General features: G+C 39.0%; 1 protein-coding gene across 2 annotated transcripts in view; it reads left to right on the top strand.

Annotated features, from left to right (window-relative positions):
* Nucleotides 1-1,280: 1,280 nt before the first annotated feature.
* Nucleotides 1,281-13,221, top strand: part of axl (AXL receptor tyrosine kinase) — a 47,730-nt gene continuing 35,789 nt past the window's right edge. For both annotated transcript variants that reach the window (XM_074680178.1, XM_074680177.1), the window contains exons 1-4: nt 1,281-1,797; nt 8,863-9,073; nt 10,861-10,961; nt 11,068-11,250. In XM_074680178.1, coding sequence (XP_074536279.1) covers nt 1,665-1,797; nt 8,863-9,073; nt 10,861-10,961; nt 11,068-11,250 — 628 coding nt within the window. In that variant the 5' untranslated portion in view covers nt 1,281-1,664. The remainder of the gene's footprint in view (nt 1,798-8,862; nt 9,074-10,860; nt 10,962-11,067; nt 11,251-13,221) is intronic.

The following is a 13,221-nucleotide window of genomic DNA, read 5'->3' as shown; positions in this document are numbered from 1 at the left end:
AAATCATAATGGAAAAAAAAGAAAACTAACTAAAAACTAAAATATAATGGAAAAAATTTCAAAACTGACTAAATAAAACTAGAATGGAAGAAAAATGAAAAAAATAACTAAAACAAAACTATAATGGAAAAAAGGTTAAAAAAAAAACTAACTTAAACTAAACTATAATGGAAAATAATGACAAAACTAACTTTAACTAAATCATAATGGCAAAAAAAGAAAAATAACTAAAACTTAACTATAATGGGAAAAAAAATCAAAAATAACTAAAAAATAAACTTTAATGGAAAAAAAATGACAAAACTAACTTTACTACACTAAAATGGAAAAAAATGTCAAAACTGACTTAAACTAAACTATAATGGTAAAAAAAAATGTCAAAACTAACTGTAACTTAACTATAATGGAAAAAAAGCAAAACTAACTAAAACTAAACTATAATGGAAAAAAATGTCAAAACTAACTAAAAACTAAACTATAATGGAAAAAAAATGTCAAAACTGATTCAAACTAAAACTAAACTTAAACTAAGCCTTGTTGCAAAAATTAAAACTAAATAAAAACTAGAAAGCCCGCTCCAAAACTGATAAAAACTAAACTGTCATGGAAAAAAAAATGTTAAAACAAACATAAAACTAAACTCTAATGGAAAAAAAATGTCAACCTTACTCAAAACTAAACTATAATAGAAAAAAATGTCAGAACTATCTTTAACTAAAAATTAATGGTATAAAAAAGGTCAAAACTAATTAAAACTAAAATATAATGGAAAAAAAATCAAAACTAACTTAAACTAAACTATAATGGAAAAAAATGTCAACACTTAACTATAATGGAAAAAAAATGTCAAAACTAATTAAAACTAAAATATAATGGAAAAAAATGTCAAAACTAACTTAAACTAAACTATAATGACAAATGCAGAACTATTTTAAACTTGGTTTGAACAAAGTTATCCTCCAATTACCTGTTCTCTTATTCGTCATTAGGGAAACAGACAGACTCCCCTGTGCTTGACAAACCTCATATATCACCTTGTTGATCTGCTCAGGTCTGTTCTCCACAGACTGACACAGTTAAAAGCGGGAAACGAGTGATTTACGCAGCTATTTACAACCTCTGGGGATCCGTGAGTAATTAAAAAGCGAATGGGTGATTGTGTAGAGACAATCAGCATGCCGCAGGGTTTCTCACATCCTCTGAGAAAAAGGAGGGAGACTCAGGAGGAGAAGGAGACGAAGGGGGAGGAGTGGGGAAAGGACTTGAGTGGAGGAATTTGAATCCTGTTTGAAGGGGGAGAGGGACAAGACCGAGTCAGGGGAGTGAGTGTGAGGGAGCCGGTGGGAAGGAGAGACTCTGGACGACAAATTTCAGGAAACACAGGGTTAAAAATCTCCATGAGGCGCTGGAAGTAGATCGACTTTTCTTTACGGGACGAAACTTTGACTGCGCGCTTTTCGCTGTGCGCTTTGATGGTACTACGTGTCGGGATTGACCAAAACAACAACACCAGGAGGGAGGATTTCCACGGAGAAGGAGCCTGTCTCTTCAGAAAAGGGAACTGAAACGCCTCGATCGGGTTTTCTTGGGTCCCATCAGAGGATAATCACACTTCCTCGCCGTGAAACTCTCACTTTGGATCTTTACGCTGCGGAGATGCGGTGATGGAGTCCGCTGGTGTTTCCAAGAAGACTGCGCGTCTCTGTTCAGCAAAAATGAGCCTATCTAAGTGGTCTGCTTTGATCCTCACCCTTGTTTTGTCTACCTGGAGGCCGGTTGCTGCAGGTACACTGACAGGTAAGGTGAAATCATGGCGCATCAGCTGCTTTTTTTTTTTAACAATCTCACTGTTGTTTGTCAGTTTAACTGCGAGGGGAAACATCCTAATGAGCAATTAGCCCAGTCTGCCCCCTGTTTCTAACTCATTACATCAATTTGCTTTGGGTTTGTGAGTGAAACCACAGCTGCAAGTGTGTTCAACATCTGGCCAACATGGAGGAGTTCATTACTCATAAACTATTTCTGGCTGATCAAACAAACAAATAGTTTTTTTTTTTATTGTTGCTGTGCAGCCTGGATGTGGATAAACACTGCAAAAACTTGATATGAGCCACATTCAACTGGTCAGTCTGGAAAAATGTTGTTTCCATGTAATTTTGGGGGAAACAGTGATCGGTGATCGGCCCATCCTTTCATAAGAAATTGATCTTATATTCCTCTAGGAAGGTCTGACAGCCAGCATTTGTTGCTTTTTTTCTCTAAGACCTAAAACTCAGGACACTTAATTGGTTGTTAAAGTTAAAACATAAACATTTAATTGTTTCATAGGTATTGCTCAATGTATTTCAACAAAATGAGATTGGACTATTGAAGGTATATGCTGTCAGTTATAAAAAATACAAATTGGTATCAGCAGGTCAGGCTTTTTAAAGATCGGTGATCGGCCAGATAATTGTGATTATTGGTGCACCCCGATTAGTTATTATCTATACTGGAAAAGGCTAAAACTTAAGAGACAGAGAGGAAGAGTCAAATTAGAAAAAAAGGGAAACAGAGACACCCTTAACAAAAAAACGTAAGGTTTGTGTGGTGCTTCTTTATAACTTCTCAAAACATGTGCAGCATTAATCTCTCGTTTAATTGTTTTTTAATGGCAGCTTGTGACAGAATAATGACCAACACTTGAAATTAGGTCTGAACAATTAATCAATTTACAACTGACCGACCGCAAATTTTCAAATCGCAAAGGCTAGAAGGCTAGGAAAAGGCTAGAAAAAAAAAGTTTCATGTACACAGACCTGAAGGGAATAAAGTAACTGGCACTTGTTCTTCCTTAAAACCAGCAAAAGTCAAAATGCTGTTATTTCTGGCAAAAACCATGTGAGCTACAGAGATCCATACAGTAGAATGATAGTTCTGGCAGAGCCAAACCCCTTGTAAGCTTTATTCTATATGGTCTGTTACTTTAACTGACAACTGGATATCAGTAAAATTTTACAGTGTTACAGTGTTTCTTTTCAATTAAGGCCTTGTTTACACGACAACGTTTCATCTGAAAACGTTAAAATGCAAATACTGTAGTAAGCATGCCAGGCCTGCAGGTGGTGCTATAACTGTCTTATCCAGAAGCTGCTTTTAGTGGATCTCCACCGAAGTAGAGTTGAGGTGATTATCTGGTGTATTGGTGAATAACCATAGACTGTATAAAGAGTGGACAGTGTGGCTCCGCCATTTATCATTTAACGGTTTTGAAGCCAAAATTCCTCCGTCACAGGCGCCGCCATTGTGGCAGTTGCAGCCAGAGTTTGTGCAGTAGAGACGATGAGGGATTCTGGGAGAATCTGAGTGGAGCCGGGTGACAAAAATAATAAGTATTTTTTTTCTTTCAAGAGTCTAATCATTTCTTGACTCTACCTCCCGACATATTTTACAATCCCCGGAAAAAATACACTAGAACGGCAGCTGTCAATCATCGTTAAACGCTACGTAAAGCCTCGTTTTTAACCTTGTATAACTAATGAAAATGAAACTTTTCAGAAAAAAGAGAAACATTTCTTCTAGGTGTATTCATTTTTTAAAGTTTGACCACAGCTCATCTGGAATGACTGGAGAGACAAATTTTTTAACCTGTACTGCAGCCAGCCACCAGGGGGAGCAGTTTTTGTGGAGACCTCACTTTAAGCCAAGCAAGCGGACGTCCATTTTTTTTACAGTCTATGGTGAATATTAAGTGTAGAAGTTGAACAACAGATGCTCATTTTGTATAAAGACAGTCAGCAGATTCAGCAGATTCAGCAGCACAAGCACAACATGATAGTTCGCGATGATCGTAACTAGGGATGTCCCGATCACCTTTTTTTCTCCCTATCCAATTCCGATTTTTTTATTTTGAGTATCTGCCGTTCCCGATATTTCCCGATCCGATCTTTCAGCAATGCATTAAGATAAAAGAAAAGAAAAAAACTTGTACAAGTTGTCCTTTGAGTTTTTTTTATTTTATTTAAATGAAGGTATCATTCTAGCCAACATGGATATAGCTGTTTTTCTCCACTTAGTGCAGCATTGGATCAACAAAATAAAAATAAAGCTTCTCAGTGGTGCATCACAAGATAACATTGTATGTGTATGACAATAAGGTTGCAATTTCTTGTTTGCAATATCGTTGTACTTGTTATAATGATAAATAGTCATATTGTAAAATGAATTATGATGTTCTATTATACACATTTTAATTAAACACAAGAACTAAGGCCCCAGGCTTTTTCCGATTCTGTCTCCCCCAATCTCCGATCGTTAAAAAATGCCCCGATCCCGATCCGATCCCGATCACGTGATTGGATCGGGACATCCCTAATCGTAACAGTCCTGTTGTATGAAGCGGAGTGTGACGTCATCGTTTCCACTGGAAACGCCGGCTTACTGTTTACATGGCAACGGTATCGGCAGGGTTTCAGAAAAATCCCACTCTGGAGGACGTTTTTGAAAGTTTGCGTTGTCGGCTGAAACGCCGTTTCGGTGTAAACGCGAGGCTGGAACGCAACAAAACTTTTGCGTTTAAGCCTAAAACCGTTGTCATATAAACGGCCCCTGACACTCAGGTCTCTTAAAACTGGACAAACTCACTGCAAAAAGTAATTTTGTCTTATTTTAAGACTTTAAAATGTTTTGTTTCAACTTAAATAAAGACAAAAATGAGGTCTGAATTGCTTGTACAAGTAAAAAAAAAAAATCCAATGGAACAAGTTAATTTTGTTCAAAAGTTTCCTTGAAACTAGAATAATGTCTTGATACTAATAAATTTTCTCTTTTCTACTGGAAAATTTGACAAAAACACTTGATAAGATTTCATTTTTTTTGCAGTACAGCAGGTTAAATGTGGTGTTGGCATTTTGTTTGTCTGGATTGTTGAGGGGTCGTGTTTTTGGAGCAGCTGCAGGATTCATCCCTTTGCAAAATATGTGCAGTCTTCCTGGGAACGGGTCCAAACAAGGTATCCAGACACAGATTCCCACCAGTCATGGCATTTCCGGGACAGTATGGAATTTTGAGGGATGTAAGCCAGGGAAGGAGAAGGGGGTAGAGGGTTAAATAAATCATGAGAGGAAGTGAGAAAATCCAAGAAGGAGATACAGGAGTTTCACCTCATCCAGAGCATCTTTCTGTTCCTAGTTATGACTGAAAACCTGACCAGGAGAGACAGACGCCGCTGTGATTTATAAGCTCAGACTGATTCCTTCAAAGAAAATCTTTCCCGATGTCTCAGTTCCTCTTGGGATGAAGGGATGAGGAGGGGCGCATGCTTTGGTTTGTGAGTCAGAGTCGGTCTGAGTCAGACTCAGGCAGCGAGTTGATGGATGGGGTAAGGGGGCAAGAGTGGAGGGGAAAGAGTCGGGAGGGGAGGTGGCAAAATGTGTAGCGATGAATCCGAAGAATGGCATGAAAAGAAGGCTAAATGGGAAAAGGGCAAAGGCGCGGCTGTGAATGGACGGGCTGAATTACGTGGAGTTAAAAAGCCAGAAAAAAGATAAAGGAGGGAGTGAGAGGAGGATAAATGCTCGGACTGTGCCGGGTATTTTTGGTATGTGCATGTCCGCTGACATTTAGCATCCAGGGGTTGGAGTAGGAGTAGAAACGGGCTGATCATGAAAAAAGTGTGGGACCTCGAGGGAATTCGGGGGACAAAAGGGAGGAGATGGAGTATCTGAGCGCGAATGAATCATTGGAGACAGGCCCCACACATAAACACACACATAAACACACACACACACAGTTTAACTCCAGCCTGTCTACCTCTGCATTAAAAGGTTTACAAGCTTATCATTATATGAAAGGAGCCCTGAGACGCAGAGAAAGAAAGTAGGACGCTGAACAAAAAAACAAAGTCAGGGTCATGCAGATTCTTGAAAGAGCTCAGCCAAGCTTAAAAATAAAGGGAGGAATGACTTTTTACGCCAAAAAGCACACAGAGACGGAGAGGCGGCGAAGCAGAGACACAGCGGGCCTCTTCATTTATTGCACACTCCCTGAACAAGCTTTTAAAGCCTGGTTGTGTTTGTGTGCGAGGAGTATGTGCACATTTGGAGGATGAAATAACTCCTGGCAAAGTGTGCTATTTACATTACAGGTCTGCTTTCGGTGAGTTATGAGCATTTGCGTGAGATAGGTTGTAGCGGAGTCCTCTGGGGTCAGGGTGCAGGGGTCGGAGGTTGGAGGTCGGCTGTGAAACAGACGAGGAAGGCGGGTTGACAAGCTTGAGAAAATCTTTACAGACATCATCACTCAGGGAAGGATTTGTGATTTATTCTGGTCCTGAAATCCAAGAAACACAAGGAGGAAAACGTCAGACTTTCAACTTTAACAACCTTCATCTTCAGCCCTGAAAACTTCTCATTTCTTTAAATGTCACAAAAGTATGAAAAGCAGAACTAACCGTCATATTTAAGATGACCCTCTCTGAGTCATTCTCTGATGTTTAGCAGATTCGCAGACATCCTGGCAGACGACCTGCAGGTCTGTCATTAGCGTTAGAGAGAACGGTGAATATTTTAAGTGTTTGTGTGAAGCTCTGCTAACAAGGATCCTTTGTGCGTGGATCGTTTCTGTCCTTCTCAGGTCAGCCCGTCCGTCAGATAACACGCCTCGCTCAGAAGCCAGATAAACTCTGAGTCCACCTGCTGTTATCCTGCACCGTTTATCAGAGCACGCACACAAGCTAATGATGATTTTAGAGCAGGGGAGATCACTTGATTAATTGGTTTGTAGGTTACAGCTTCTAAAAGTCAAGACCTGAAGCCTTTCTTTGGTTTTTCCGCTATGATCTGATTAATCTGATTATCTTTTGGGTTGTAGACAAAAATGTGAAAGTATGAATGAGTACAAAATTTGAGTTTTCATCATGTTGAGCATGTTTACAAAAGTCCCTTTGATTAATCTGACTTTTTCTGTGACAAGATTGGAAGGAAAGACCCAGAGGCAAAACTCTCAGAGTGAAAAATAAACTCTTTATTTTACTCAGCAAACATTTCAACAACGGAGTACAAACAGAAAATCTGCTTAAACTACAAAACAATGTGAATAAAGCATCAACTCAAATCTGAACTGGCAGAAACTTAACTTTTGGCATGGATCAACTCAGGATAGCGCTGACTTTTATTCAGGAGATAATGGGGCGCAGGTGGAAACAATGAGGGACGGGGACCACAATCACCAAGGTGAGAAAACGCCAGGGCAGGAAGTGACTGGAAACAAGAGAAGAGACGTGATGAGGGGATAAAACTGGACATGACAAACTTTTTATAACTTTTTTAGACCAATATGGATTTTTTGGGGCTGGTACCGATACTGATTATTAGTATTTAAGGAGGTCGATAACCGATATTTAAAGCCGATATTCATTTGCAGTAAAAGTGAAAATATTGGCATAAAAAATTTACAATACAAACTCCAACACTTAACTGCACTCAAATGCCTTGAAGCATGTGTTTATTAAACAGTTTTCCAAAAATTTCAATGTAACTGCATTAAAACTGGACAGAATTGAGTTTATGATGCCTTTAACCAGCATGTAATGCAGTTGAATTAATTTTCTAGTTGGTTTTACATGACTGATTTTAAATGACCATCTAAGGCTTCCATAGTGTAGACAGGGAGACTATCTGTGCAGAGAAGCATCAGAGCCAAAACAACACAGTTATGAATGGGTTTTATATTGGAAGTCGGATTAGAAAAAGGCCTATGCCGATATGCCCCAAAATGCCAAATATCTGCCCTGATAATCGGCCTGACCAAAAATCGGTCTATCCCTAATATACAGTAAGGAAACTCATCAGAATCAGAATCAAGTTTTATTGCCACCCATTTGGACCTACAAGGAATTTGACTTTGTGTGTTTGTGCAACAATTTACAAGGTAATAACATGAACAACTTCTTAAATAATACAGAACTACTGGCTATACACTCAATAAAATAGAATGTAGAAAAAATTAAGATATGAATGATATAAAAAAAAATAATAAAGGATATTTATAGAAAAAATATAATAATAATAAAAAAAATAATAATAATTATTATTATTGATATTATTATAAAAATAAAAGTGATAATAATAAAAATTATTATAATAATAACCATACCAATAAAATATTCATAATAAAAAATGTTTAAAAAATAATGAGAAACAGAGGATACAAGGTAAATAAGCAATAATATTAATTAATAATATAAATAACATAATAATGTAAAATATAAAATATAAAAAAGAGGAAAAAATAAAATAAATAAAAAAAAATTAAACAAATAAACAAAATAGGAAAATTTGAAGGGAGTAGAAAGTGCAAAGAGACTTTACACTGTGCAAAAATGGGAACGTAATACGTGCAAACTCAGCATGAGGTGGTTTGTGGTGAGTACATTCCTGTCAGTTCTTTAGGCGTCGTGCAGCAGTGTGGGAAAAAAGATTTTTTGAGTCTGCAGGTCTTTCATTTCACATTTCTTGCGTCTCTGGCCTGAGGGTAGGAGTGTGAACAGTCTTTGCTGGGGGTGGGTGGGGTCTCTGAGGATGGAGACAGCTCTTCTGTGGACTCTGTGGTGGTGGATGCTCTGCAGGGAGGGCAGTGGAGAGGATCTCAGTGATGCAACTGTAGGAGTTGCTGAGGACTTTGGGGGACGTACCAAACTTCCTCAGCCTGTGGATGTAAAAACTTACATCCTTATATTTCAGAATCTGGAACCAGCTGAAGTACGACATGTTGTAAAATTTCATGTCCACTGACTGACTTCCTGTTTGAGCTCCAATAACTGAAAGTTTCATTTCAACCTCAGACAGAAAATACCAACTAATTTCTCCCTTCTCTCAATCTAAGATTTGGAGTTTGAGCGGAGCCCCACGACCATCATCTCCTCACTGGGAAAACCTGTGAAAATGCAGTGCACCCTGAAAGGTACGGGCGGCGAGGAAGAGGACCCGCCTGATGTGGTCTGGCTGAGAGATGGCGTCCCACTTCTGTACGCTGACACCAACCAGTTCCAGGTCCTCACCGGCAGCAACAGTTGGACGATCATTAGCACTCTCAGGTAGGTCATGCTGTCTTTCACACATGCTCGCTTTAATCACTTCCTGAGGTTTCACAACAAAACAAAGGCCGTGAAGCAGCCACACCTAGCCTGAAAATGTCAATCATGCTTCTTCTGTGATTGTCATTTTTTCCAGTTCTTCCACCTTTTCTCTTCACCCTGTTCAACCAGAATCTTTGTGGGATTACGTCAACATGTGCTACTGATGTAAATCTGCTCTTTGGCAGCTCATGCTTGCTTCTTTCTAGTGTTTCACTGCTGGTTATCAACAAGCACTGTCCTCAATCTATGAGGTCTAAGAGTTACATTTACATTTTTATTGCTTTTGCATCTATATTTCCTGTATAAGATAAGTGAGAAGAAGAAAGATAAGAAAAGAAGGGAGTGGAAAGGCCTGCAGCAAAGGGTGAAAGTCAGGAGTTAAACTGTGATCAATGCTGCAAGGACGGTAGCCTATTTTAATCCTGAGACCCAAGGCTCTGCAACCTGCAGCTCTTTGATTTCTTGCAGCTTTAAAAAATATTATTGAAATTATGAATTTTTATTGTTATTTACATCTTGCAATAAGGTCTGCCACCGTTCTACTTTCCTACAACATCAACAGCCCGCCAACTTTCAATGCACCTGTGGCTAACCTCAAGTTTTACAGCCCTGGTAGGAAAAATAAATCTTCAAAAAGACAAATCTGGAAGAAATTACAGATTTTAATTCTGAGTGGATTGATTCATTTGACTGCCAATGTAAGTTTTAGCCAAGCTAAAAGTAAATGCTTGATATGTGGCAAGACACAGCAAAAAAACAAAAATTAATGAGTTAAGGAATATAATCAGCATCTTTTATCAAATTCAAGTATTCCTTGAAAAAATGATTTTTTTTCAAATTTATATATTTTTTTGCAATTTTTTTTTTAAAGTGTAACATTTTTACCAACTTTCGAAAAATGAAAAAATGCAAATATTTGATTTTTTGTGCAATTTTGGCAAAGTTTTGACATTTTGAATTGTTTTGCATTTTTAAAATTATAGCAAATAAAAAAAAATACCAAAAAATTTGAAATTCCTGCAAATTAAGCAATTTTTTTTATTTTTATTCTTATTTATATTTTGAACTTTAAAAAAATTGAACAAAATAAAAGTAAATTTTTGATAATTTCGGGAGATTCCCTTTGGGGGGATTTTTTAAAATTTTATAATTTTTTGAAAATTTTGTAATTTTTTTTAACGTAATTTTGGGCATTATTGGAATTTCAACACTTCTGTTAAATTTGGAATATTTTGGCAAGTTTTCTACATTTTAAAACTTTGGGATTTTTTTTTTTTTTTTCAAAATAAGTTAAAATTTCAAAAAAGGTAAATTTTCAAAAAAATGCTAAAATTTTTGCAAATTCATTAAAAATCTAAAACAAAGACATCATCTGTTCATCAATTCCAAAAACTCCTGGTTTAGATAATTATTCACTAGATTTTAACCATAAATTGAATTTTATACACTTTAAAGTCTTTATTATGAAGATGAAGCAGATTTTGTGGCTCCAGAATGACTTCAATCCAAGTGAGCTGAAGCAAAACGGCTCCTGTGAAAGTAAAGTTGCAGACCCTGAGACCAAATCTGGCTCCAGTAATTTTAAATTGAATAAAAAACAAACTAAACCAGGTCCCTTCTCCTTAATCTTGTATATTCAATCTGAGTATTTTTGGAACAGGAAGGACAAAAAGTAATCTTAGTCTGCACATCTTTATTAACTTGCTCGTTGATTGCCTTTCTAATAATTTTCTTTCTCCTAACAGCATCGAAAAGGTCCAGCTTCTCGACATGGGCTCCTACCAATGTGCTGTTTTATCTGAACACCAACAGACTTTCTCTGAGAAGGGGGGAATCCAGCTGGAGGGTGAGTTCATCTTCAGCCACAGCTACAAAAATAAGCAGGTCCCCTCTGAGAGCCCAGGTTTTATTTGGATTAAGTCGAGACCCTGATTCAGCTAATTTCTCCCCAGGCCTTCCTCATTTCTCCGTGGAGCCCCAGCACATGTCCGTCACAGCCAACGTCTCCCTGAGCCTGAGCTGTGTGGCCCACGGACCCCCGGAGCCGGTCAGGGTGATCTGGCTGCAGGACGGGGCTCCTCTCAACTCCCTGGCGGACCCGGTGGCCCTCTCGCCTTCAACACTCAACCTCACAGGTATCATCTTTCACTCTTTATTACCCCGGCAGGCTTAAGCTCCATGTCCACAGCTTAGTTAAACCATGAAAACATACAGCTTCAGTCAACTCCTCCTCGGGCCTCAGTTTGAGACGATGCAGCCTGAACTTTTATTCTCACCTGAAACTTTGAGTAGCTGAAAGAGGAAACTTCCACACACTCAGTGGTTTCATTTATCCTGTTTCCACTGATTAAAACATGCTGCTTCAAAGGCTACACATCAACTATCTCCCTCTATTTAAAAGGCTTCTAAGCCCCCCTCCATGGATTAAACAAAACCGCCAAATGACCACGCTCCCTTGAGAGCAGGCAGGCTGGCACGGTGCCCGTGGATGCATTGAGGACATGTCTGCTGCTTCTGTGCTTGATGGGTAAATGCAGAGCGGGAGGCGCGTAGAGGGGCTCGAGGGGGAAGTGAAATAGATGGGCAGAGGAAGATTAAAGAAATGAAGAGAAAAAAGCTTCTGTAGCTGCTTGAATGCAAACCACAGCTGCCTGCCAGTTCACTCGTCTGTGTCAAGTCCAGTGGTAGGAGGGACCGGCTGAGTCAGAGGAAGAAGAAGGAGGCAGTGGTTGGTGTTAGGATCTGGTTTGACTCATCTGAGCAGCCTGGCTGGTGCTGACCCGGGCCTGCTTGACGGTAACCTACACTCACTTCTCAGGAATGGACAGCTGCTTCAGCAGACCACAGGTCCAAACCAGGAAAACACAAATAATCTTTCAATGGGCCCATAAAGGGGAATGGCATGAAGTACATGCCAACCATGAAGAAGTCCAGAGCCAAACACATCCCTGTGGCCCAGGAGAGGAAGTTTCCATCCACATGTGAAGGACAGAGCAGAAACTAAAGCTCTTTGTTTGATAAGATGATCAGAGTGATGGTTTTCAGTGACAGAAGTCTTAAAGCCCCTGTGAGGAGTTTATCTGTGATCCCGAAAGAGTCTGAGACTATGACTACTGTGTTAAAATGAAAGTCTGCTCTCCAAAAGGGACAAAGCATGTCTTTAGAGGCTGAGTTATGCTTTCTGCACTAATTTGCTTGGCCTGAAGTAAGGTCGCCACAAGAACTGCTCCCCCTGGTGGCTGGCTGCAGTATAGGTCAAAAATCGATCCTCCCAGTCATTCCAGATGGGCTGTGGTCAACTTTGAAAAATTAAAACACCTTGTAGAAATGTTTCTCATGTCTGATTGTTGTGGTGATTTGAAGATATTATTTGGCTGCCTTGTAATCAGGTTGTCTTTTTTCTTCAAAGTTTTGTTTTTGTTAGTTATAAGAGGTTAAAAACAAGGCTTTACATCACGTTTAAGGATGATTGACAGCTGCCGTTCTTGTGTATTTTCTCTGGGATTGTAAAATATGTCGGGAGGTAGAGTCAAGAGGAGATTAGACTCTCAAAAGATTTTTTTTTTTCGCCCAGCTCCACTCAGATTCTCTTTGGGGTCCCTTATAACCTCTACTTCACAGACTCTGGCTGCCAGTGGCGGCGCCTGTTACAGGGGTATTTTGGCTTCAAAATCGTACAATGGTACAAAAGCGTTCCAGTTACTAAATCAGGAAAAACTTGCCACAACTGCAGTATTTCTGTATATAAACATCAAATAATACTATGTATGCAGCTGATTTATTGCAGCAAACACCAGTCAGAAATTCTAAAATAAACCGAATATAAGAGGAGCTTAATTACTGTTTACAGCCAGGGCGGCCATCTTTGATTTTAAACTCAGGGGTGGTGTGGATCCGCCAACTTCTTATTAGGAAATTGCGATTTCAGGACGTGTTCCAGTTGAAATTTCCCACTCAGAACTCGTAAATTCCGACCCCTGAGGAGAAATTGAACGCACCATAAGACAGTGGGTGCTAGTACTCATGGGAAACTGAGTTCTTAACCTTGAAAAACTACAGATTCTAAATAATCCTCACATCGCTCCGATCCATAAGTCATAAAACAC

The sequence above is a fragment of the Halichoeres trimaculatus genome, unplaced genomic scaffold, assembly GCF_033239565.1.
Source record: "Halichoeres trimaculatus isolate MK-OKI-2021-1 unplaced genomic scaffold, fHalTri1.1 fHalTri1_scaffold_9, whole genome shotgun sequence".
Taxonomy (NCBI): domain Eukaryota; kingdom Metazoa; phylum Chordata; class Actinopteri; order Labriformes; family Labridae; genus Halichoeres; species Halichoeres trimaculatus.
This window is presented reverse-complemented; position numbering and strand designations above follow the sequence as displayed.